The 27303-nt window shown below is 32.8% G+C and overlaps 1 protein-coding gene and 1 long non-coding RNA gene across 2 annotated transcripts in view; one reads left to right on the top strand and one right to left on the bottom strand.

Annotated features, from left to right (window-relative positions):
- The window catches only part of LOC149032545 (uncharacterized), a 105364-nt gene extending 94405 nt beyond the window's left edge, over positions 1–10959 (bottom strand). Inside the window, exons 1-2 of the long non-coding RNA XR_016176618.1 lie at positions 10865–10959; positions 8556–8649 (exon numbers count right to left, since the gene is read on the bottom strand). This is a non-coding gene — a long non-coding RNA (uncharacterized LOC149032545). The remainder of the gene's footprint in view (positions 1–8555; positions 8650–10864) is intronic.
- Positions 10960–25936: 14977 nt separating this feature from the next.
- LOC149032544 (mariner Mos1 transposase) lies at positions 25937–26962 on the top strand. Its single transcript, XM_089172768.1, has one exon. It carries the CDS (start codon positions 25937–25939, stop codon positions 26960–26962), a length of 1026 nt encoding a protein of 341 aa, XP_089028894.1.
- Positions 26963–27303: the final 341 nt, after the last annotated feature.

Here is a 27303-nt window from a genome sequence, read left to right as displayed (position 1 = left end):
TAAAAATCGATAAATGATTGAAATGGTCTTGTTACAAAAAAAAAAGAAAAACTATACAAATATTTTATAAATAAATTTGGATTATCTTCAATCGGAAAAAAAAAAAAAACAGAGTAAAAGTTAAGTTACTCGCGAACGGATGTCTCGTAAAATCTACGAGTTATGTTTGACGAAAAAGACATTTTTACGAGTTTTATCTATCCGAATCGCACCTGTGTCGAGAAACCAAGTGAATAATGAAAGAGAATTTTTATTATTTTCACTTTGGATTTTGATTAGGTATTTATTGAAAAGTCGATGTATCATCATTTTAACTGATATATATATAAGTACTATTAGTTTGAATAGATGAATATTGAAAATATCAATTAATAAATAATCTTTTACAATGAATCTTTTCGTTAAAAGGTAATGGCCAGTGGCCGTGTTAATTTCTCATTGCCGTTAAACGTAATTACATTTATCTTTGACGTACATGTCGCGTTTTGTTTACCAACCTCACTCCTCCCTCTTTCCTCTCCACTATTCATTAGATGCATCTAACGAGAGGCATCATCCTCTCCCTCTCCTAGTCTCTATTCATGAATTTCATTTCACGATCAAATAAAAGTTCCTTTATTTAAGGTATTTCAATTAAATCTAAATAACAAATAAATATGAAAACATTTTCGAATACCAGTAGTGACGTTGATAAACGAGATTGATGGAAAACAAAAAATGAATGTATATCTATCCATTCAAAAGTTTATTATCACAAAATAACAATAACGATAGGTACATTGAAATGATAAAAATAAAAATTGCAATGTTTCATTGAAAATTATTCATTATTGAATTAATACAAATTACAATAATTAATTTGACTTAACCACAGTTCAACCAATATTTTCAAATATGTATATGAACTTTATGAATACATAAAAAAATATACCTAATAGAGGGAGGGTAAGAGAGAAATTTGTGGAAAGGGAGACAAGAAGAGCTACGTAAACGTGTCTAAAAGAGAAAGAGAGAGAGAGAGAGAGAGAGAGAGGGTGGAAAAAGAGAAGTGGTAGGGGATGAAATCGATAAACCAAGATGGCGGTTCACAGTGCCGCAGAGTACCGCAGCCAAGCTACCACGAGATTATCCTCGGCTGCTCGACCTACCCATAGCACGGTTACAGATATATGTCGGCCGCATTGTCGTAATCACGATGGTGAGCTTTACCCTCTCGCATCAGTTGTGTTATCTCTCTCTCTTTCTCTCTCACTTACTCTCATAAGCCCTTACACATTCTCTTTCTCTCTCTCTCTTTTTTCTATCCATCTTTCATACCCTTTATTCATTTCGTTATCGTCAAATAAAACAAAGTTGCGATATAATAAATCATTTATAATAAAACAGACCCCTAATTTCTCTTCTTGATGTTCTTAATTTTAACGATGTATCATCACGTGGCTTGATCGATACGATAGTAGTCTTACGCCACTGGTTGATGTACCACCAAGAGGCAGTGATAGAAACCCGTCTGTGGTCAGCCGGTCTCGACTCCTGCCAGACTACTCCCCGAATCAACCGAACCATTTGCAATGCTTGCCGATATTTTTCTCTATGAATCTATTTTGTTGTTTTTAAATATATACATCGACGATGAAAAGTATGCGATTTGTTTTTGTTTTTTTTTTAAATAATACAATTCTATCGATACTATATAATAAAGAATAAAAATATTCTTTTATTTATTTTTCGTAAAATGGGGTGGAAAGAGAAAAGAAAAAAGAAAAGGATAGAAAGAAAGCATATAAGCTTTTTCACCGATTAAAGTCAATATTTTCTGACTGGTTGGGTTATGAAATGATGATAAAGAAAAATTTTTCAAAGGAAGAGAGAGAGAGAGAGAGAGAGGGAAAAGAAACTCGTAAGGTCCATTTGAAGAAGAAATCGAATGAAAAATAAAAATGAGAATTCTATCGGCGCGTTGAGAAGGGTGTTGTAGCAATACTTCGGATGTTTCTTTGCCATAAAATTCTCGCGAAATGCGACTTCAGCTTTTATCCGTTTTTACCTTTATTTCAATCTTTCTTTCTATCTTTCTTTCTATACGATCTGAAGAAGCCGATGCACGTTGTAAGCGGGAAAGATAATTCCACCTTTTCTCCCTCCCCTTCACCTCCCTCTCTTGAATCTTGAAGTCCCAACAACTCCTCGTCTTCATTCGATATCACGTTACTCTTTTCGTTCCAACACAGCATCCAATCCTCTTTTCGAAGAAAGGTAAGACAGACAGAAAGAGAAAATGAAAGAGAAAGAGAACTAGCAAGCTTGGCAGCTTGCTTGCTTGCTAGTTCCTTCCTAGTGGGTTGTGTTCGATCCACATGCTCGACTTGTTTCTCGCTCGTGAGGAAAATTCCCGACGTTGTAAGCCACTCTCTCTCTCTCTCTCTCTCTCTCTCTCTCTCTCTCTCTCTCTCTCTCTCTCTCTCATATCTCGAGTTCCATCCGAAACCCCGATGTGTAACGCCTTTATATCACACACACGCGTAGTAGTAGATGACGTGCAATGTAAGTAACGTACTTCTTCTTCCTATATGAAAAGAACGAGTGCTATTACACACACACACACACATACACATACACACATACACTGACGTAAGAAACAACGATAGAGTTAAAAGAGCTTTCTCTCCTTTTTTTTTCTCTAACATTTACGATAAATTATTCCACATACAAAATAATGTCATGTGGTAACGCGTTTTTGCTCACATCAGCATTTCGATATACTTTTTTTTTTTTTTGACCAATAACATTTTTATCTCTTTTGAGTTTAAATATTGTAACCTGAGTCAGAGTTTTATTTGTATGGTTCGATGAAATAAGACTTAGGGTCAGGGTTGTGTCAGGGTTTATGTCAGTGACCGTTCGAATATAAATCGATTAACAAGAGTTTGATTTTTAATCAATTTTTTATATTCTCTTTCTTCACAAAATTTAGAGAATAGAAAATATATCGATTAAAGCTTATAAAATTAATCCAAAATACGAAGTTTTTTTTGTTTACTTTTTTTTTTTTTTACATATAAAGAAAACCATGTCGATTTTAGAATTAAGAATAATAATTTGTAGAATTATTATTAAAAATAATAATTTCATTAAAGAAAACTTTAATATGTTTAATTTAGTATTTATATTAAATATAAATAACACTAGTGGTCAAAGCTAATGACATCCACTGTATATATATATAAAATTATTATTTATAAAATAATAATTTCTGATAGAGAAACGTAAAAGTCGCAATACTAGTTTGTACAGAGATTCAAGGCAGTTGTTTACAAAGAGATCAGAGAACGCACGTGTAATCCTACTTCGTCCGACTTTGTCCTTTCTCTCTATCTCTCTCTCTCTCTCACACACATACACACTTCCTCTCTCTCTCTCTCTCTCTCTCTCTCTCTCTCTTTTCCATCTTCTTTCGTTAGGTCGTATTTGCTGGACACATTTCCCCTACACTACACACGAATCCTACACCAATCCCCCCCCTTTCTCTCTCTCTCTTTCCCTTGGTTCGAAGTAAGCTTGGAAGGAAGCTTGGAAGTAAAGCTTGGAAGCAAAAGCTTTACGCAACCTCCCTCCTACGATCGCTCGACTACCTCTTTATTCATCCGTATTCACTGTCACCCACCCTTCCTGCCTTTCTCCTTTCTTCCCTTAGTGTCTTTTCTACCCTTCGTCATTGGTAGATGCGACGACTACTGCCAAGGACTTTTTGTATCGATTCGTCGTTACCGTCAATTCTACGAATCAAATGCAATAATGCATTTGTATTTGTTTTTGTATTTGTACAATGTACAATTGTATTCTAACGTTGATCAAATTTTGTCAATTTAGGATCTATTACAAAATGACGTCTGCAAAATGTCAAAAACTGTTTTCAGCTGTTTCTGCTTTATGAAGTATCACACGTTGCAAAATTATTAAATTATTATTTTAGTATTACTTAATTAATTGTCAACCTTATTGAATTTTACAAAGCAATGTAAATTTCAAAATAAAACGTTAAGCATTTTATTTATATGTCAAGGGATTAATAAAGTTTTTTTAAATTAATTTTTCAAAAATATTATACCAGCCCCTGGCGACGTTTGACTGTGTAGATGTGCGACCATTAAAGTGTTAATCAAAAAATAAAAAGGTCTTATCCCGACAACTAACTTTACTCAGAATAATTGATAATTGTTTTATTATTATTATTGCACACGCGGTTTGCAATTGGTTTCGAACCCGGATTATCGTAGGTACAAGGGATGATGATATCGAGAAAAGATAAGAATTTGAAGATAAAAGAAAAAAAAAACAAAAAAAGAAAATAGACTGTCGTCTCGTGTCGCGCGCTGTTTAACACTCAAGGAAAAAGACACGGCCCGTCGTGATGCCGAGAAAACCGACCCAAGAGACCGTTTACGCGAGATAACTCGAAGAACAGCTTCCGAAGTCGTGTCTCGTATCGTGTTGCGAAAAAAAGGCAAACGTGTCCAAGCACGATTTCGAGTGGAAGATATCTGAGAATGGAGGCCGGAGTCTTTCGATCGGTTCGGGATCATGCGATCACGTTTTTTCTATCAGTTCTTCTCATTTATTTTCTCATCCTCCTCCTCCTCCTCCTCCTCCTCCTCCTCCTCCTCCTCCTCCTCTTCCTCTTCCTCTCCCCTTCCACCTCCTCCATCACTATTTTTATTTTTCACGTGCACATACATACGTTGGAATTTATACTCGAATGTGTGTTCGACATTTTCTTTTTTTTCTTGTGTATTTTAATCGGACATTTTTGTATCACTGTTTGTTATTAATTATGGCAAGTATTATTTTTAAATATTAACTTATGTAATTTTGTCAATTTTCTTTTCTTTATTTTTCTGTGCTTTTTTTAAATAATGCATGATCACGTTTTAAGTACAGCATAATCATATTAAGAACATTTGGTTACGCAGCGAAACCTACAGAACGTTAAGAGTTAAAAAAAGGGAGGGGGAGAAAAAAAGGAAAAAAAAGAAAATAAAGAATAAATTTAATCGATGGTAATAAACGTTTATGCGAACACGTGGTCGGTTAACTTTCTATATATTTCTATCTATCTATCTTTCTCTCTTTCTCTCTTTCTCTCTCTCTCTCTCTCTCTCTCTCTCTCTTTCTTTCTGACACGAGGTAAAGCTCAAAAGTCAACAGCTTCCCGCGACAAACAGCCGCAGCATCGCGTGTCATGAAGGCTGCTAGTCACGCAATGGAAAATGGGTATTAAAGCCGAACCTTCTTTCTACTTCCGTACAATGCACTTTGCTCGTTACTATCACTGATAGCACCGACCGACCTGCTTGTTACGACCTCTTTCACGATATTCGATATAGTCTACTACTACTACTACTACTACTATTACTGTTACTCTTTCTATTTGCTATTGCTACTACTACTACTACAACAATTCACTGACCGTAAACGATTGATTTGATTAAACAACGATAAATTTAATTCGATAATTTTCATTGACTCTTGAACAAAAAAATTATTCGATTGACCCAAATGATTTAACCTTTTAGATACTACGCACCACTATAATGGCTTTCGAGAATAACATCTTTTAACCAGTTAACTGTGGCGCTTCGTTTTGAAAGTGCACACCGCTCTGTGTGTCGTGAAAATCGACCAATTCGACCAAAGTCGAGGTTGAAATTGTTCATTTTCAGGATAAAATGAATTGAAAATAAAAAATAATAGTCATTTACAAATCTTGAAACTGTTCTTACTCATCTTGAAATTTGAGAATACGTTTTGCTTTTTCACAAAAATTACAATTTAAATAACAAATGGTCACTACTTTTTACGCATGACGAGTATACTTAGTCATGACACTAAATCCTGCCACTTTTTCACGACAAGTATACTCGTTAAACTTAGTTAACTGGTTAAAATATATTATACCTTTAATTTTATTATTAATTATCAAAGTAATATTGTCTAAGTTAATGTATATACGTGTATCACTTTCTTTGAGAAAAATTATAATTTAATCATGAAAAACTTTATTAAAATGTACAGTCTTTGTTTGTCAAACACATCGTAGTTTTATCGTTTACACGTAATTTTCTTTTAACCCTGCCGCGTACAGAAAAACAACCCCGTGCAACATTCATTCCTAAGAGGTTAATAAAAAAAAAAAAAAAACATCGGGAGATAGTAATTTTTCGTCAAAAGAATTTTTAATTAAGATCACGAAAGGTAATAGATCTAATTGTAAGAATTTTCTTCTGGTCCTTGATCACGACTTACCACGTCCTTAAGAGAGAAAGGCCACAAAGGAAATTGAATCTCTTTCTCTCTCTTTTTCTCTCTCTTACTATCTTTGTCCATTCGCATCGTGAGAAATGGCCGCTAGCATTTCGATTTCCTTCACGGTGACATCCGAAAAACGAGAACTCAAAGGTTACCAAAGGTATTTTATATGGTACGCTAACTCTCTGATAAATACACTTTGTAGATAATAACCGACAATACCGAAACTAGGTCGTGTGTCAAGTTTCCCTACTAAACAAAAAAACTTTCTTCCTATCCATCGATTTGTTAACGTAATTTGTAACCTAATTCATACATTAACGAAAGATAAATCTTTCGAGTAAAAACCGATAACATAAACTTTCGTGTGCACGTTGTTGTGTTATTGTTATCTTAAATCGTACAACCAATTCGACGAAATTATTAACATAATTTTATAAAAATTGTTTGAACATATTCATATGAAATTTGTAAAATCAACTATTATGATTTACGTGGAAAATTATTTTGGTTCAATAACAAAAACCGATAACATAAACTTTCGTATACACGTTATTGTTGTTGTTATTTTAAATCGTACAACCAATTCGACGAAATAATTAACATAATTTTATTAAACTTGATTAAACATATTCAAATGAAATTTGTAAAATCAACTGTTATGATTTTAACGTGAAAAATTATTTTGATTTTAACAATAAATGATAGAAAAAAGGTTGAACGTAAAACAACAGAGTAGCCATATTCAATGATAAGAAACATCTGATGTATCCTATGGATCCTAGCAATCCTAAGGACACGTTCAGTCGCTAATTCGGAACAACAGTAGTAGTAGGATCGTGTAGAACGTGAAAAGCGTGGGACGTCACGCGAAGGTCGCAGAGCCCGAAAATCCATAACCACCCCCCTTCCTATTACGTTTCGCGAGGTTGCGCTTGCGCAACCCAAAAGCTCTTTACCAAAGAAACGACGGCTAATGGCCCGTCCTCGTTACAATATATTTTTCGACAATTACCACAGACATACATACATACATACATACACACGTATAAATTATCGATCGATTTTTAAATCTATTTTCAATATCCATTTTTTGGTTGTTTCTCTTTCAAAAGCAAATTAAATCTAATCAAAATCTAGAAAGAATTTTTTTTTTTGTTTTTTTTTTTTAACAAATATTTATCTAATATCCTCTGTTTTATCGAACCCCATGATTTCAAAATACTCGAATATCTTATTTATAATAGGATAAAATCATGTTCTGATTTTACCTGGACTTGACCGATAACGTCACAGTCGGATATGAAAAATAAAAAAAAGTAATTAATTAGGAACGTTATCTCTATGACCACGAATATAAAGAAAGAAAAAAAAGAAGATGGAACAAGAACAACTAAGTGGATGGGAGATCAGACGAAAGAAAAATATAATCCAATTAACTTGGAAAGACGGAATTCGATATTTTTTTTTTTTTTTTTGGTACTAAATCAAGAAGTCGGATTATCTTTATTAATTAGCTTGATTTTCGAAGATATCTCTTTCTATATTTAATTAATTTATTCATTGATTTAATAATATTCAACTCCTTTTTTCTTCTTCTTCTTCTTCTTCTTCTTCTTCTCTTCCTCCACTTTGAATAAATAAAAAAAAATAAAAAATATGTCAATAAATTAAAGAAGAAAATTAATTATTTTTGAATTGCATATATGAAGTTGATTACCAAAGAAGATTCTTCATTGAGATATCGAAAGGGAAACAAATATCGAATTGCATAATGATGTTAATGCGACACGATAATAATCGATCTAGAGATTCGTTACAGTTCATTATCGAGAGATTTAACGTGCAATTACAATGATGAGCATTCAAACGAGTAGCAGGACGTATTCGAGCTGTCAGTGTTATCAACAACTCCGTTATAATCTCAGGTAGATCGACAATTAATTATTTTCGAATAATAACAATAGTAAAATATACATGGCGTTACGAGTTTATACACTTGAATTCTCTTGTCTACAATAATCGAGAAATCCTATGATTGTTTTGCGATAATCATTGGATTAATTAATTATCTTCATCAATTATCAGATAAATAAAATTAATAATTATCGTTGTGCTAATTATTGTATAAACAAATTTACAAATTTCCATTTTCCACTTGGTGCCTGTGTAAAGAAGAAACAACCTGGAGCGTAAAAAAACAAAAAAAAGAATCATTGAATTTACATAGAAATTCAAAACACACTCACCAACTCAGGAAGACACAAGGAAACCACCCATGCTGCTGCTTTTGCTGTTGTTGTTCTTGTTATTGTTGTTGTTGTTCTTGTTCGGCGTTGATCCCTGAAACAAGAAGGTAAAGAAAATTAAAAAAAAATAAGAAATAAAAAGAAGATTACAAAAAAAAAAAATACGAAACGATATAATTAACAAGGTACTCGAGACGACAAAAGCAATGGCATCAAATAAGTATGGTACAGGAAATGCAATAATAAAAGCTAAAGGGTCTTCTCTCGTGTGGAAAGTAAAGAAGAATAAACGCGAACTTACCCTTCGACTCTTTTACCAACCGACTAAATTACATTTCATTTCAACGAACTTTATTTACCTCGGTAAACTTAACGACAAGTGTTTTGCGTATTATAAATGCAATTATCCTACTCTTTTAATTCTTATATTTTAACATCGAACGATCAAAATCCGTTTTCTACGTTATAGATTATTATTATTATTAATATTAACGATAAACAAATATAATTATACGTATAATAAAATTTTGCGATGCAAAACACAAATCTTGCAAATTGTCGGAAAGATGAAAAACATTTTTACAACAATTTGTACGAGTCAAAACCACAAAATATCAATCATAAGAAATGTTTCGCAGCTTGGATAAAATTTGTCGATCCAGCAACGTCAGTTTCGCCCTTCCCTGTCAAACACATAAAATCAAGCAAGGGATAAAGGCCACATACACACACACACACGTATATATGTATATATTTGTCTCTCTTTCTCTTTCTTCGTTCCCTCCCTTTTCGTATAATCCGCGAAAGGAGACGAGGGTTGTTTTCGCGAGTGCGGTTTTCCTTCAGCTCAGTCGAAGTCGAACTTGAGGGAGTCCCAAGGGAGACTGGTACTTGGAAAGAAAAGAGAGAAAGAAGAGAAAAAAAGGACCCTTTTCATCCACGTACGCAAGAAGCATCGACACTTATCCTAGGACCAATACTAACACGGTGCATCGTCTAATTGAAAGCGACGTCAATCTTGCTCGTTGCATCCCCGTCGGGAACTTAACACTACCCCTTCCAACTACCCTTTCTCCCTTTCGAGTAATCGACTGAACTCAGCAATGGATAATGACATCAAGAATAAATAACATACGAATGATGATGATGATGATGACGATGATGATTTACACAAACTACTCTGCGTGAAAATAAAAATGATGCTCTTTTAATTTGATTTCAAAAAATGATCGATGTTTATTTTTCTAAATAAAATTAACGATTACATCTTGATACGAGTTTATTTTATTTTATTTTTTTTTTTTGATATACGTTTAAATTAATAATATCGCGTCATTTAATGTCACGATAAAATAAGTTAACATTATTTAATATTGTAATAGAAAATGATTAAATCCAATCTCAACATAGAAATGAATTATCTCGTGTACGTAATACAAATATCAGTCAATCAACGTGTCAATCTACAGATATGGCTATTTGATTTATCAAACACAATTGTGTGTAGGGAACGGTATTAATGACGAATAAGTACTAACACTGTAACAACAAAGAGTAGATATAGATAGATCAGTTAATTGATCCTCGAATAATACTTGGAAGCTTTCAATAATAGCTTAGAATAGTAAGCGAGATAGCTATCTCGTTTATTCGGAACGACCATTAAGGTGACTTTTGACTCAACGAATATATCGATGTCTGCTGCGAATAGTTGTAGTTGTAGTAGTAGTAGTAGTAGTACTCGTCGTCATGTTGCATCTTCTAATTGAAAGCGACGTCCCCGTTGATGCATTGTGCCGATAGGGACACAGAAGGACTGTCGTAGAAAGGGAGAGAAAGAAAGAAAGAGAAACAGAGAGAGAGAGAGAGAGAGAGAAATCAACGAATACCGAAAGTGCCGACGATTCCCTTGCGAATCGGAGTTTGTTACTCAACTCGTCCTATCTAACCGGAAATAATGATACCGATTCGCTAAAATTCCCACTACAGCGATGATCAAAATCAAGGTAAACTAAAACGATCTCAACGATCCTTTGGATAAATCGTCAATCCTTTTGTAAATTTCCGTCGATAGATTTATTTAATTTTATTTTTAATATTATTTTTTTAACGAACAATCGATTGTAATTGAATTTCATACTTAAAGCAAAGTTTATACAAATATACATAAATAATATTGTATATGCTCGTATAGTAATTAGGGATGAATATTGGCTTTAAGGGTTACATCGATTAGACAATGATTAACCGCGCAAATGACGACAGATAGTTCCGATAAGATGACGTTCTGGTAATTAAGCGATACCAACTCCGATGTGCTGCTCTCCGGAGCAATTAGCCAGGTAGCAGCGCATGCCATATCTCCTGGATGGTGTCTATTGATTTGGCTAATGAACTCGGACCCCAGCCAGCTTTTGCTCCTACTAATTAAAAATAATACTTTCTATTATTATTCAATTTTATACTTAAAACAATAGTTTATATATATATATATTCTTATACGATGATAATAATAATAATAATAATAATAATACGTGTGTATGAACCAACAAAATGATCTATTAAATTTTCATTGTTTTATCAATTCATTCGATGCGTTTTGATTTTAACAATTAACTCGATTAAGGTAGATACGATATTCGTATGGTTATATATGTGTGGTTGTGTGCTTGTGCAAGCACACATATAGAAACTCATAACTTCGTATTTGATCTTGCAACAGTTTCCATGCAAGTAATTATGCGAGTAGGTGTATCTGTTCAGTCAATTGGCACAATCTGTTGGTCTCGTTGCACGCGACAAAACACCAATCCAAAAGCTATTGTTCAATTTAGCTAAGAGAATAAGATAGATATACATACATATATACATGTATAGATAGATATATATAGAGAATTGGTAGGGTGAAAGGAAGATTCAAAGAAGACCAACGCAACCCCCCATAGCAAGCAACGCGAACTACATGGCTACCCACATCACAGCAATTATTTAGATTGGCACGTGTGAAGTGCTCTCTTGTTACCATTTCCCCCAATCACTCCCCCTCCCCCCTTCCCCGTTTCTCCTACTCACTTTTCTCTCCCTTGAACTTTAGGGTTCAATAGTACGGATATAGATATGTACGTGTGTGTGTGTGCGTGTGTGTATGCTTGCACGTCCGATCCGTAAAAATACCTTAGCGGGAGGGTGGCAAAAGGGGGTGTGTGACTCGAAATAGGAATACGAGGCTATTCTACTCCCTCTACCTCCTCCAATGTCTACGTAACGAGCCTCGAGAATCGATCAATACGCAAGAAGAAACTCACTGGAGTACTTGCATTCCTTTTCTATCCCTCTCTATTATTATTTTATTATTTTCTTTTTCAATTTTGAATCTTTGTTCCCCTTTCTTGTTGATTTTATTCTTATCTAACGTAAGATCAACTTGATAATGATCATTTAAATAATTTTATTATTTCAACTAAAGAAAAATGTATTTTATTACATTAATATTCATTAAAATTGAATTGAGAAAAGGTATATGTAATGATTGAATTAGCCTGATTTACATAGGAAACGTAGAAGAATCATTCGATAATGCAATTCTTCGTCAGGATTCTTTGCAATAGGAGGAAAAAAAAATAGTATCAAACCATAGTAACGCTGCAAGATAATTGAATCCATTAAATAAAATTTTGTAAATGCGAAATGTCTCGATGAATTAGATAATAAATTTATGAGAAAATATATATTCGATCGAATATTTGTCGAAACGTTGTTTCTAAGTAAATTATCGAAATTGAATATTGCGAAAGGGCGTTAAGTAAAGTTTGGAGATTGTCGAACTCTAAACCCATAAATAATTGAAGTTAAAACAGAATTGACAAGGGGGTCGGACGGTTGGTCGTTCGAAGCTGATAGTTCAAGCTCGACAAAAGCTTGAATTTGGGATACAGGATGAACGAACGCGTCCTTCACGAATATAAATTATTTCAATGCACCAGTTAAATCCGTGTTTGTTGGTGGAAGAGGAGAAGGAGGAGGAGGAGGAGGAGGAAGAGGAAGAAGAGAGAAAACGAGGGTTTGATTTTGGTTAAAATCTCGCAAAGCTGTGCTCTGTTCATCAAGAACCGGGTAATATATTATTTCTAGTAAACTCTGATTTTCTCCCAGGATAGAAGCCTGTAGAATAAATTAAACGTAAAGATGAATACTCATTTTCCCCGTGCCCCGACAACCCCTTTTCTCAATTAATCCAATCGATCCTCGGCGCTGAATTAACGGTAGAGAAGAAGAATCGGTTTTACGATAGTCCGAGAAATAGGATTTCCTGAATTACAAATAAAAGTAATTCCTAATCCGGTTTGTACTTGCCACAAGGATTGTGTTAAAAACAGAAAGAGATAGAAAGAGAGAGAGAGAGAGAGAGAGGGAAAGAAAGAGTAGGAAGAAGAGGACCAAACAAATGCAGCAGATTTTCAAAGAACATCCTCTCTCGTTAATTCGATATCACCGAAAAAGGTGTAGAAAGGAATGAGAGGAGGAAATTTCAGCTTCAGTGTTTAAATATGGATGAACGAAAAGGAGTCCCTTTTTACACCCCCTCTTCTCGTTTTCCACCTCCTCCTCCTCCTCCTCCTCTTCTGTAGTAACGCACCCAACAGACGGATAGACGTAGGAACAACAGAGCGAGTAGAAACTTGACGGATGGTGCTGGAATAAATTGCAGTCTCGGTATAACGATGACAAACAGATCGTACCGCGATTGGATGGCTCGATGCGTTCGCAGACGATGCAGGGTGAAGAAGGGTTGCTAAATCCTGCCTGCCTCTCTGCCTGCATGCCTGCCTGCCTGCGGATGTAATTTCCGTTTCGCTATATTCGACGAAGTACTTGTGCGACACTTCAAACGTCATCCAGTATACCAAAAAGAAATAGAAGAGAATAAGAATTTTTATACGATTTTCCTCACGATTACGGTATTCTACATGATACGATAAAAATCATTTCATTTTTGTTGTTGTTTTACAAAATAACGAGATATCGTAAATTCCGAAAAAAAAAATTACCAAGCTTGACGATATTTCGCACTAGAAAAGCTCAACGATAACGTAAGCGAAAAAGGGTGGCAGGTATTTCAATATGGATAAGCAAACCCAGAGGAGAAGATTCAACCCTTTCTCAACAGGGACGCAACCCACAAATAGACTGAGGGGGTAATCCGGCAACGACATCTGCCGTTATCTCCCTTTTTTATAAAACGTGCGAATATATTCGGAAGTTGTTGACGTTACCAAGCTTGCCCGGAAGTACATAATTTATTCGGCAAGAGTAAATTTGACTTTTATTGCTTGCTTTATTGTATATATATATATATCGAATGAGATCAAATACTTGACCCTTTAAAAACAATTTAATAAATTATTTATACTAACGTACAGAACTCATTAGATGAAAAGTATTTTCTTCTATCAAATATTTCATCTTTTAACACGCTCAACATATCAAAGTAAAAGATCTTACATTTTCTATGTAAAAAGCTTTGTCAGATGCATAAAAAAATCATGTCGGAAAAAGGTCAGATAGGTCAAAAGGGGAACAGGAAGCACTTCCATCTTGACGTAAATGAAACTCGTCGACTCGTTGAAGCGACAAAAGGAAATCTCTTCTTTTGATTTTTTTTTTGTTCCTTTTATCTTTTTTTTCTTCTTCTTCTTCTTCTTTCTCTTTTATATTCTTTTTTCATTTATAAAACGTAACGTTCGTCACGTGTCCGGCCCTGATCATTCTAGCAGATGGAACCTCTCGAAAGATTATTATTACGAGTGCGTTGCTTCTTCCGCCCGGTTCCGGTACTTTTTCATTTTCCGCATCCGTTGATTAAACCGACTCGTTCTTAGCGATTCTATCCTTTTCCCTCTCTCTCTCTCTCTCTCTCTCTCTCTCTCTCTCTCTCCTTGTTTTTTTTCTACAATTGTTTTGTGATTTGAAAATGATGATCTACTACTACAACTACAACTACGACGAAACCAACCCACTAGAACGAAAATTTTAATAAAATTGTAAACCGCTTTTTCCCCCTTCCGTTTCTGACGATATTCAATTTTGTTGCTGTTGTTGTCAAACAGCATAGAAAATGTATATTAAAAAAGTTCGTGAAAATTGTATACTCCTGCAATTTGTTGAAATGTATTTTCATCTTTTCACCGTTGTGCAAATTTTTTTATAAACGTCAGATCTTTTCTTACGTTAAAAAAATTTCAATGTATAAAAGAACGGGAATGAATCGATAAACATTTTCATTGTTAAAATTCTCGTTCTTCTGTGTTGTTATGCATAGAACGATAAAATTGCATACATAAAATGATGCGCCGCTTTTAATATTGATAATAATCCGCTTTTATACGTCGAACTAATATAAGTTTTCCCAAGCTTCTCAAATTCATGCGTAACATTCTAACATTAATTAACAACGATACAATAAACTTTCTTCTCAATGAACGAATCGTTCAGTTTAAACTTAGAATATCCGACAAAAGCGAGATTCCTTGGATTTAAATGAAACTTTACTGAGACTTTTATAATAGCGTTCAATTAACTCACTAATACTTTTGTTAAACAAATTAATCCTTCGCATTAATGTTTCATCGACGAATATTATTACATGAAATTTTAATTATATGGTTTTAATTATATGATAAGAAACATATTTTATTTAATTATTTTCTATATATATTTCATTTATATTAATAAATGAAAAATTAATAAAAACACTTCTTTATATCAGTCATAATATCTTATCATTCTAATATATATTTAATATTTTATGAAATAAAATCAAATAACATTTGTTATATAATTATTCTGTATACGTTTGATTTGTATTATCAATTTAATTACATTACGTTGCATCGTTTACATTTTCTATATAACTGAACCCGATTGAACCTTTTTAATCATAATACTTAGGTATTTTTCATAATATGCATAATTTGAACGATAAGGTGTCACATTAAGTGAAAAAAATGTTGATCGAATGAAAGATTTTGTAGAAAATCTCGGTCATCTCTTATGTTAGATATCCGTATACACTACTCACACAACCCTACAAAAGTATCGTGGAGAAAAGGATGAAAAGTCAAATACACGATTTTACCTTTCAACTTGGGTGTCTATATTTCTCTTTCCAACCGTCGCGACGCTTTCCCTACATTCTGGGAATAATATATCGTTTCTCTTGCTACTCCTATACGCTCGAGTTATTCCCAGAGACTCCGGTATATTACGTTCGTTGAATCATGTGGCCTTGCCTTCTTGCGATTTTACCTTTATTATCTTGCTACTCTTGATTTACTACCATCGAGAATGAAAGAAAAACGAATCCTTCATTCAAATTATCTCCAACTTTTTCATTTGTAATATATTTTTTCATTTAAGATTTCAATCATTTTTACATTGTATGTTCCAATTTGTATGATATATCGTATTAGAAGAATTATAAAATTGTTGATGGTAATTGAATTATGGGGAACAATAATATTAAAAATTGTAAATGAAATGAATCGAAATATCCATTTACTCGAAACTCAGTTGAATTCAGTAAATAGGATTTCCAATTTGTATAATATGACATTATATTAAAAACAATTATAAGATTGTTAATGGTAAATTAATTGTGGGGAACAATAACATTGAGAATAGTAAATCTAATAAATCGAAATATCTACTTACTCTAAACTCAGTTAGTCGAGTTCAGTAAATGGGATTCGAATGGTTTTCCACGCGTTAGTACTAACTGATAAGTATATATAGGTTCATGGTAGGGAATCGTGTTTTAGCCATAAAGATATTTGGTGTTACGCAGTAGAGAGAATGAGTTGGAACTTGGTTGGTTCTCTCTTAGCACCGGTATTCGTCTATCGTTGTTGAGAAACGGGAACTCGGCCGTTTGTCAAATTAATTTGCGAACTTTGTCGAGACGTTGTAACCGCGCCAGATGGCGAATGTACTAACCAACGAGAGACGTTTTCGTTTACCCTTTAGTCCTCTTATTCTCCTAATCTTATTTCTAACTTTGTATATTCTAAAATATTATCCATTCAAAATTATTTCTATTTTAAAAAACTTTATTTTAACAATTTTCGCTTCTTTATAGTCGGTGTTTTAAGTTTTAATTATTTTTTTTCTGACTTCGTCAAAATTCGTAAATTAAAAAAAAACTTGTAAGTTTCAGATTAATGAACATTTTCTTTAACAGACTTTATTTCAAAATATTTTTTGTTCATTTTTCTTTCAACCATGATGGTCAATTGTTCCTTTTACCTCTCCCACCTCCTCTCTTTTTCTTTCTCTCATTTTTTCTCCCTTCAACCCTAGGTCAGAATTCATTTGGTATTCAAGGAATAAGAAAAGAAATGGACTTTTTCATAAATTTTTCTTTTTGTTTTTTATTCTTGAATGAACATTTTCATGAAAAAGGGCTAACTCGTATTATAGATATTCGTCTTTTATGTTAGGTTAGTATTATCGAGTCCGAAAAAAGCTTGTAAACTCTAGTTTGGAAGAAATTCTGTTCTAGAAAAAAAATGAGAAAAAGTAGGGAACAAGAAAAAGGTGACGCACTAATCTTATTACGGTTAGGTTGTAGGAAAAAAGATAAAAATCGATTCATTTCAATAAGAAGAAATTTATGACGAGTATGTTTAGAAAGATCGACAAAAGTTGCCGTCCGTCGTCATTTTATTGCAACTCACCACATGCTGGACACAAAACTTTTCAACTCTTCTATACTTAGGAAAATTATATATTTTCTTCTATTATATAAATATATTTATATAAAAGTATTTTAAAAATCTTTATATATATATATATAAAAATTCAGTGTCACATTGTTGGTTTGCAATGAACTTTGAAACTATTGAACCAATCTTAATGACATTTTTTATTATTTTGTGTAATTTTTTTCAACTTAGAATATATTTGTTCGCGCGCACTATATGTTATGCTGACGCAAATCCATTTTCAACTAGTGTACCGTTTTTAAGATGCAATTATACGCGAGTTACACGGAAAGTCTCACGACGGTAAGCTAATACAGTGTGGGTGGTTTTATAGTATACTAAAGGCAGTTCTTTAGTCAACAATGATTTATTAACTTGAGTCTTTGGCGACTATGTTACAATTGTTTAATGTGGACTGTATAGATGTATGATGTGTAAAATGTATAACATAAAAATGTATATTGAGCGAAGAGAGTATGTATTACGACGAGAGAGCGTATGTATTACGAATAGAACGTATGCGTTACGAACAGTGAGTCTTACTTGATTTCACATGTTTTTATACCTGAATTAGTTACACCCCTTTGGAAAGGGAAGGGGTTGAATGCAATTGATTAACCAATAGTAGGAGGGTCCACCTACCAGGATCTCTCGAAGGAAAATCTTATGTTTTGGGAAAGGGAAACAATGCATAGAGAAATGTTGACTAGAATGTTATTTCTTTTTATAATATCGTACATGCTTAGATATGAATAAGAAACCTTCAAAGGCCTGACACGGTTTAAAGGGTTTTCATCGCACCATATGTTTTTTTGATTATTGAGATAATTTGGAAATTTATGGCTCTTTGGAATTTCTTAATGTTTTAGGTAAACAGTACCTTATACCTGCTGCCTATCGTATTGTATGATATTTGCTACCATAAACTTATGGTATGGTTTTCTTCAAAGAAATTGAATATATATATATATATATAAAAAAAAGAAAAAAATAATAACTAAATATAAGTTATCATCTACCAATGATTTGGTACCGAACAATATTATTTTGTATTTTTTATTACAAATTTAAAGATTTATTATTTAGAGGTTATCTGGGTTTCTAGGTTATTTAAGTATTCAATAGCTGACGGCGTATTTCAATTCAATTATTTCAATTAACATACGACATAACTTTACATTTTCTATTTTTTCGTATATTATTAGTTTACATATTCAATTGTAATTGTGGTATTATTTTGTGTGTCGTTATATAATTTACTAAATAGTTTAGAATTATATTAATTCAACATATTATAACAAAGCCACAGCAACGCGTTGCCGGAGCATCCTATTAAAAATATAAAATAAAAGTATACTATATATCAAATACTTTTATTGTATTATACTTATTTATTATAAATTACTTATACAATAACTTTCACGTATTACATACGTGTAAATGTAATATTTCGTAGGAAATAATGTAAATGAAAATCATTCGTATACTTTTGACTTATCCTGTACTACCACCCTCCCTTCCCTACTTTTCAAAATGAACGTTTTCATAGAGAATTTCTTTCGTAAGTACGTACAATAAAAAAAAAATAAAAAAAAAAAATATAGGAACGTGATCACTTTGATCACGGTTCAAAGACATCTCTTTCACGGCCCGTTGTTATTATTATTCATACGACAAAGTTATTCAGCAAAATTCGCCGGTTTACGACACGATGTTCGCGTTGCACTCGCGCCACGTTTGTGATCAGAATGGCTAATACGAAATCTCTCCTATCATTCGAAATTCCTCTCGTGTTTCGACTTCGTTGGGGAAAGCATGTCTTCTCCTACATCGTGTACCTTCGCGTTTTCGTTTCGTTTTTTTTTTTTTTTACTCTTCTTAGGATAACAAGGAGAGAAAGATAGGTGGGAGGAGGAACGGTTGTTTTTTTTTCCAAACACCTTTTCGAAGAAATTCGATTTCCACCTTAGTGTTTAGATGTTGAAATCAAAAGAGTTCGAGTTGAATTTTAAAAATATACAAAAAACAAACAAGAACCAATCTTTCCGATCATATTTCAATCATACAAATCGGATTTTTGAAGTGAAAACTTCTTTAGAATAGGGAGTGATCTGAAATAAAATGAAACACGGTCGGTCAGGAAACGAAGCTATGAAACGGCTGCTATACTAAATAATAAGAGAAAAAGGGACAAAAATATAAGATTGAGCCTGTGAGAGAATGAGACGGAATATAGCTATACAGTTTCTTCTATTCTCGGTCTCCTCTTTATGCTATGCTTTGTAGTTATCGCTTCTGGTTGTATATGTGTGTGTTTGTGTTCATCTACATACTACGAAGAGAGGACACATATTATTTCGAAACTCAAACTGTTTGTAGGTAGGAGCGATAGAAGGGTAAAAGAATAAACAGAGATGAGAACGTAGGCATGCAACAAAAAAATAAGGTACAAACGAACCGACAGTCAAAATAAAGAAAGAAGGTGCATGGTCAGTTTTTTTTTTACTAAGCATATCATTTCTTTTCTATTTAAAAATATTTCTATTTTTTTTATTAAAAAATGAATATTAAATACTTTATTTCGCAAATATGAAAATTACTAATAAGAAAAAATATAGAATATAATAATTTTTTTATCTGCAATATTTTACAAAAATAAAAAATAATTATCACATACATCAAAGAAAAAAAAATAAGAGAACACTGTAGAATACATTAGGAGAAGCTGACAAATTCCATTCAAAAACAAGTGAATCACTGTCACATTTTAGGTCGCATATAAAAAAATTATATTATTAATTGTAATACTTGCGTATTTAAGAAACACATACTAATGATTAAATAAAATAAAAACATTTTTAGGATGTTAAACACCAAGGGTGAATCGGTGGAGCTTACCATGACGCTGAAATTTAAGACACAAAGTGTACACAAATGTACAAAACCTCACTACTTTTCGGAAAAAACCTCACTACTTTTCGAAAAAAAAACCTCAGGACTTCATTAAATAGCTTCTAATCAATATATATCTCTTTTTATTCTTTTTACTCATTCTAGATAAGCATAATCTTAATAGATCACTTTTGTAACATTATTTTTTATTTTCTATTTAGATGATTTGCAATTGGATGTTGTGTATTGTTAGTTTAGTGTTTCTCGGCGGAATATTAACGCTATTTTTGCCAAAATCTGCACAAAGAAAATAATAGGAAAGGTTCAAATTGTTTGACGGAAAGTTTTTGTGCATTTCTTGCATGCAAATAGGTGTTTAGTTTTTATACATTTTTTATTTACCAGAAGCAACTTGTCTTATTTCTTTGAATTGAGAACTTGCCTACTGTGTAATATGTTATGTATTATATGTTAATAAATGTAAAATTATTTTTGAAATTGGTAACAATATTATAATATTAATATTATAAAAAAACAACTCTACAATTATCGTACACCTGATATTCTGCATTCGTCTCATTCTCTCGAAACTTAGTTTTTCGAAGGTTTCACTTCTAACACGTGTGATGTGCCCACATGATATTTATTTTAATTCACAACACAAATTGTATCATAATCTCTTCGAATTAATTAATCATATCTCTCTCTTTCTTTTCTTTTCTTTCTTTTTTTTATTCATAATTTAATCAAGTAGATTGAAATTCTAGACTTTCCTTATTTTAACAAGCTTCATAGCAGAGGAAGACTTTGCGGATCGAAATATGAAGGAAATCAAGTCTGTATGGGTCGTATCTCAGCCCTTCCTCCTCCTGCCTCTTCTACCCTTTTCTTCATCACATTTCATCATTTCTGGCACACACACACACACACAGAGTGGTCTGCCTACTCTCTTACTCGACTCTTAGACAGGAAATTAACTGAAGCTCCTTCCGTTCTTCCGTCGCCTTTCCGTCGCCTTTTGCGTCACCATTTCTGTGTTTTAGGATTTATCAATTTGGTTTAAATCGGTTCCTATTCTTTACGAGGAAAATACTTGTACGTTTATAAATGACGTCAAATTAATTCAAATATTTCTGCACTATCTTCTATCTCTCTAAGCATTTAATTCTAAATTTTTCTTTTTTTGTTATTATCAAGATTCGATTTGTTTTCTAGAATAAAATTAAAGTGTAAAATAAATGATTAGGTATTTAAAGTGCTATAGTAAAGTAGGATTAAAATGTTTCATTCGTTATCTTTAATTGATCAGTTTAGATTCTTAAGAATAGTTGACGAGTAGTCTCATTTTGTAGGGAAGCCATAAGAATGAGAAACCAGCTAAGCATTTACGAGGGTAGAACAAAGGTTGATCGTTTTCTTCGATAGAATGAACATCTATAGGCCTATTTGACTTCTTCATTTTTCATCCTTTCTAGTTAGCTGAACGTTAAAGCGAACAGGTGTTAACGCCGAACATCATTTTTTACCTCGATCTCTTACTTTTCTTTGAAATAATATTTATCATTCGTAATGTTTAAAGTTCGGTTAAAGTTCAAGTAAAATTCAAGGTTTGTTTTATCGAATCTCTTGTTCTCACTTATTTTTTTTTTTTTTGGTTGAAAATAACGAGTTAAATTTTCAATTACTCTACTCTATATTAGAATTTGTGTTAGGTAAAATATAGATTTGCATGTTGGTATCATGTTCGCATTTCTTTTCGCGCACTTTCGCGTCCTTCGTGTAATTCCAAAGAGTTAGTAGGGAATAAATATTCAATGAGTTTCGACGAGATACTTCGTTACAGCACCATTCTCACACTCACACACACATACTCTTTCGTCGTTGTGTTTCATACTATACGAAAATATCTCGTAATATTAGATTTTCTCGTAAATCGACTTTAGTTCTTCTATTATTTCTTGATCAAAACGAAATATATTATAATACTACTAAAGGATTCTCTGGCCACACCTTGCTGCGGCTTTTTTTTATATAAAATGTTGAATTATTTAATATAATTCTAAACTATTTTGTAAATTATATAATAAAACACAAAAGTGCATAATCGATCGTGCTGATTAAATTGAGTATCTCTTATTAGATAGACACGTATACCTTTCCCCTTCCCCCTTTCCCCTCCCCCTCCCCCAATGTTGCAAATATATCAAAACGAGGGAAATCCTATTTGTCAACCGTTTACAAGGTTGCATTTCATTCGTCTAAAGTCACACTTTTAACGTGCGTCATTGAACGAACTAAGGTATACATTTTCAGTGAAGCGTGCACGCAAGTTCAGAAGAAAATAGAATGCAACGAAAGATGCATCGGGGAAAAACGGACGAAGGGCTATTGTTATCTTCTTCAGAAGGAGTGAGCGATGGCGCGTTCTATGAAAAGGGTCGTCTTTCTCGACTAAAGCTTTCTCTTTCATTCTTTCATTCTTTCATTCTTTCATTCTTTCTTTCTTTCTTTCTTTCTCATAAAAGTATGTTTTATGTGCTGTCCGATTATATATATGAGCACGTGCACGTTATGTATATATGTGTGTGTATGTGTGTGCAAGTGCACTTTGTCCGAGTAAGCAGATATATCAAAACACGTACTATTTCCCCTATGAGAATCTCAAAGATAATTTATACGAACAACAAACAATTTTTCCTAGACTACTTACAGTTCAATATTAACACTTTAATGGCCGTCCACACAACATGTGTGTGATAGCCGAAACAACCGTTATTTATTTATAACTTTTTATGTATTTAAAATTATATAAAATTAAATATCTTGTTAAATTGTTGTTGTTGTTTTTTTTTTATGTTAGTTTTTTCGTGAATTTAATAAAATTTGTTTAAATTAACAACGAATTTAAACAAACAATCATTTACAAATGCATTAAATAGTGCATTTTAATTAACAAAATTGTTAAATGATGTAAAAATCGATATACAAGATAGAGAAATAAATAGTAATACAAATTGTATCCTGAAATATACTACCAATTAAACGGAATGAGAAATGGTAAGACAGTAAGTAGTTTAAGTCGATACGTAAGCCGACGAAACTCGTGCAAATCTTACGTTTAAAGCAAATCACTGCACTAATTCACGTGGTCCAGATTTTCCTTAAGTGCGTCAGAGACTTCGCGTAAACTCTGTTTGATAAATTTCGTGCTAAATCCTGAGGAATCTCGTGCCCGTTTAAAAGAGAAATAGGCACGCAAGAGAAAGAGAGAGAGAGAGAGAGAGAAAAGTAGTGAAAGAAAGAGTCACCTTGTTTTTTGTTTTTTCTCTTCCCCCTTTTTTTTCTACCACCCTCATACTACTGTCATTCTCTCTCTCTCTCTCTCTCTCTTTCTCTTTATCTTTTTATTTTTTCCTATCTTTATCTCTCTTTCTTTCTCTCTCTCTCTCTCTCTCTCTCTCTCTCACCTCTTTTTTTCTGAATCTACCTTGGCTTTTTTCTCTCCCTGCTGAAAATGTCAAGCAAACGACTGCCACGTACTCGACGAAATCCAAAAGGTCTTTTTTCTGCATCTTTCATTCCTCTCTCTCTCTCTCTCTCTCTCTTTCTTTTTCTTTTTACCGAGAAGAGAAAGCTGTTAAATAAAAAATAATTTTTTAAAATTAACAAAAAAAAAAAAAAAAGAAATTAGAACACGAAAGAGGCGAGCAGCTCGTTTGCGTGAACTAAAAAACAAAACAAGAAAAATAAAATTATTCTCAAAAAGTTATGTGCTCATTCAAATATGATATAACATTCATTATATCGTACAAACGATGTTTGAATTTGATAAATTTATCTTCATCGTAAGTAATTAAAGTTAAAAGAATTTAATTAACGTTATCAGTTAAGTATATGTGCATTTCGTTTTAAATATATTATATATATAATGTGTATGTTACATTTTATTGTATTGTACTACATGCAATTTTATATAACACGTATTTGCTCTACATAAAATTCATTAAATTATGTCACTTAAATATACCTACTTCATAAAATATACTGTGAACTATGTTTTACATTTTCTTTTTTTTTTTACATTTTTTCTACTACGTTTAGTTTGATTTATTAAATAAACTTCAATAAAAAAAAAAACAATTATTTCTATGTGAATGTATTTAAATTTTATGAAAAACGAAACTCTAAGAAAATATGTTTGATTTTAAAACTTGTCTATAAATTGTTGCAAATGGTAGATTATTTTTTGAAATAATTAATATTATTTCTTTTTTTCTTTTATGTTAAAAAAAAAACATTTATTTTCTAACGAAACGAGATATAAGTAATTAATGCTCGTGGTAGGCATCGTAAAACGAGATGGTAAAAAAAAAAAAAGAATGAAATAGAAAGGAGGAATTTTAATCTTCACGCTGTTGAAATTCGCAAACCACATTCCAAACAACTACTCCTACTCCTACTATAACTAATACTACTACTATTACAAGTTACGAGTTCGGTTGGGTTAGCTGAATATATTGGCGATTTAATAGACCGATTTGACCGACCATTTTCGAAATTATACGTTCCCCTTGATAGAGGGGAAAAAAAAAAGGAAAAAATAAATTACAAAATAATGGTCCAACTAACTAAGTTGAATATTTCGAATGATTGTGAGAGAGATATTTGAAACTAAATATAAATTGTCTATTATTTCTGTTTTTGTCGTATGTATGATTGCTATTGAAACAAGCACGATATATATTTTTAAACGTTACAAAATAAAATTTGTTAAAAATAGAAAAAGTAAAAGAGAGAAATATCAAAATATCGTTCACACTTTTTCGAGCATTCACGAAAACAACTCCTTCTCGCTGCATTGTTTTTTTCATTCAGAAAAACACAATGAACGAAAAATTTAATTAGACGTACTACTTCTATTTTTAATCTCTTACATATTGTGCGAATGGCATAAAAAAGCAACTACGACGTAATTTTTTCTCGGTCCAATTTCTACAAGAAAAGAAGAGAAAATAAATATTTTAACAAATATAAAATAATCCAAAAGTAAAAAAAACTCGAATGAAATATGAACGACGACGTTTTGTATTCAGCCTTGGCAATTAGTACTTCCAAATCTTACCCCTTTTTGCGTTCTACCATTTTCTCGTCTAATTAGAGACATTGTTTAATTTCGTCTGTCTTAACCTTTATTTACAATTGGCAAAGAAAAGGAATAGAAGCAAATGTAATTCAGAGTAATAAAAACAAAGGTAAACTGGAAAAAACTCGAAATAAAAATAATTGTTAGAATTCGTTTGATTATTAATAAAAAAAAATAATAATAACTAAACCTTTATCGGTCGTCAGATTTTTATATTTATGATTCTTACCATAAGTTATAAGTGGTTTCAGTAAATATTGTTCAACACACAAATGAATAAAATAGTTCAGTATTATAAGAATAACTTATTATTTATTAGAAATTATTTTTTTTTGAAGGAGTATTAGAAATATATGTGAGAAATGATTAATTATTTAATTATTAATAACATATTTTTATTATTTATAAATCACTTACCACGTGGTGGTTATATATATATATATATTGGATTGGAAAGAAAGTATCCGCGGAATTTGCCAATAGATAGTGCTAGCGTCGAAATCTCGGTTTGTATGATTTGTATCGGGTTATACTATACGCCGTTTGAAAGATGACATTTCAAGCTCAAAAGTTATATTCCATTGAAAATGAGTGAAATTTCCGAAGAAATACGCTATGTGATGCTTTATTACTATAAAAAAGGCAAAAATGCTGCAAAAACATGCCGAAAAATTTGTACGGTTTACGGTGAGGATGCTGTAAGTGATCGTCGCACACAGGAATGGTTTGCTCGATTCCGTTCTCGAAATTTTGATGTCAAAGATGCACGACTCTCTGGTCGGCCAATCGTCGAAAATGTTGATAAAGTCATGGAATTAATTGAGGTAGACCGTCATGTGAGCACTCGATCGATAGCCCAGGAACTAAATACCACTCATACAACCGTTTTGAACCATTTGAGTAAGGCTGGATACAAAAAAAAGCTGAATGTTTGGGTGCCACACGACTTAACGCAAAAAAACCTTTTTAATCGAATCAATGCATGCGATACACTACTGAATCGCAATAAAATCGACCCATTTCTGAAGCGGATAGTGACTGGTGATGAAAAGTGGATCACATACGACAATGTAAAGCGTAAAAGATCGTGGACGAAGGCCGGCGAAGCATCCCAAACGGCGGCCAAGCCCGGATTGACGGCCAAGAAGGTTTTACTGTGTGTTCGGTGGGATTGGAAGGGAATCATCTACTATGAGCTGCTGCCCTATGGCCAAACACTCAATTCGGACATATACTGTCAACAACTGACCAGATTGAAGCAGGCGCTTGACCAGAAACTGCCAGAATTGGTGAATAGAAAGGGTGTTGTGTTCCATCAGGACAACGCTAGACCGCACACATCTTTGACGACCCGGCAGAGACTCCGGGAGCTTGGACGGGAGGTTATATCGCACCCACCGTATAGTCCGGACCTGGCACCAAGTGATTACCACCTTTTCCGGTCCATGCAAAATGCTCTTGGCAGTACTAAGCTGCCCTCAAAAGAGGCTTGTGAAAATTGGTTATCTCATTTTTTTGCCAATAGGGATGAGGGCTTCTATGAGAGAGGCATAATGAAATTACCTTCAAAATGGCAACAAGTTATCGAACAAAACGGCGCATATTTGACCTAAATCGGTTTATTCATTCTTTGTAAATTTAAATTTGAAATAAAAGTAAATTTCCGCGGATACTTTCTTTCCAATCCAATATATGGTGGTATAATAACTTATTATAGTTATTAAGGGTTAACTAATCCATTGTTTGTTTAAATGTAAAAAATATAATATGTATATTATAAAAATACGTTTATTATCATTATTATTGTTATTATTATTATTATTATCTCATGATCGTTCTCCATCCCTTATCGGGAGCAACACAATAGAAGAGAAATTCCCAAAGCGAATAGCGTCAGCTATGCGCATCGATAGTTCGTTAAATAGCGATACGAGGTGTAGTCTCCAATACTGGG

The sequence above is a fragment of the Polistes dominula genome, unplaced genomic scaffold, assembly GCF_049000335.1.
Source record: "Polistes dominula isolate Pdom_NZ unplaced genomic scaffold, Pdom_raw_medaka contig_23, whole genome shotgun sequence".
NCBI lineage: Eukaryota > Metazoa > Arthropoda > Insecta > Hymenoptera > Vespidae > Polistes > Polistes dominula.
Note: the sequence above shows the minus strand (reverse complement) of the source record. Positions and strands in the feature narration are given on the sequence as shown.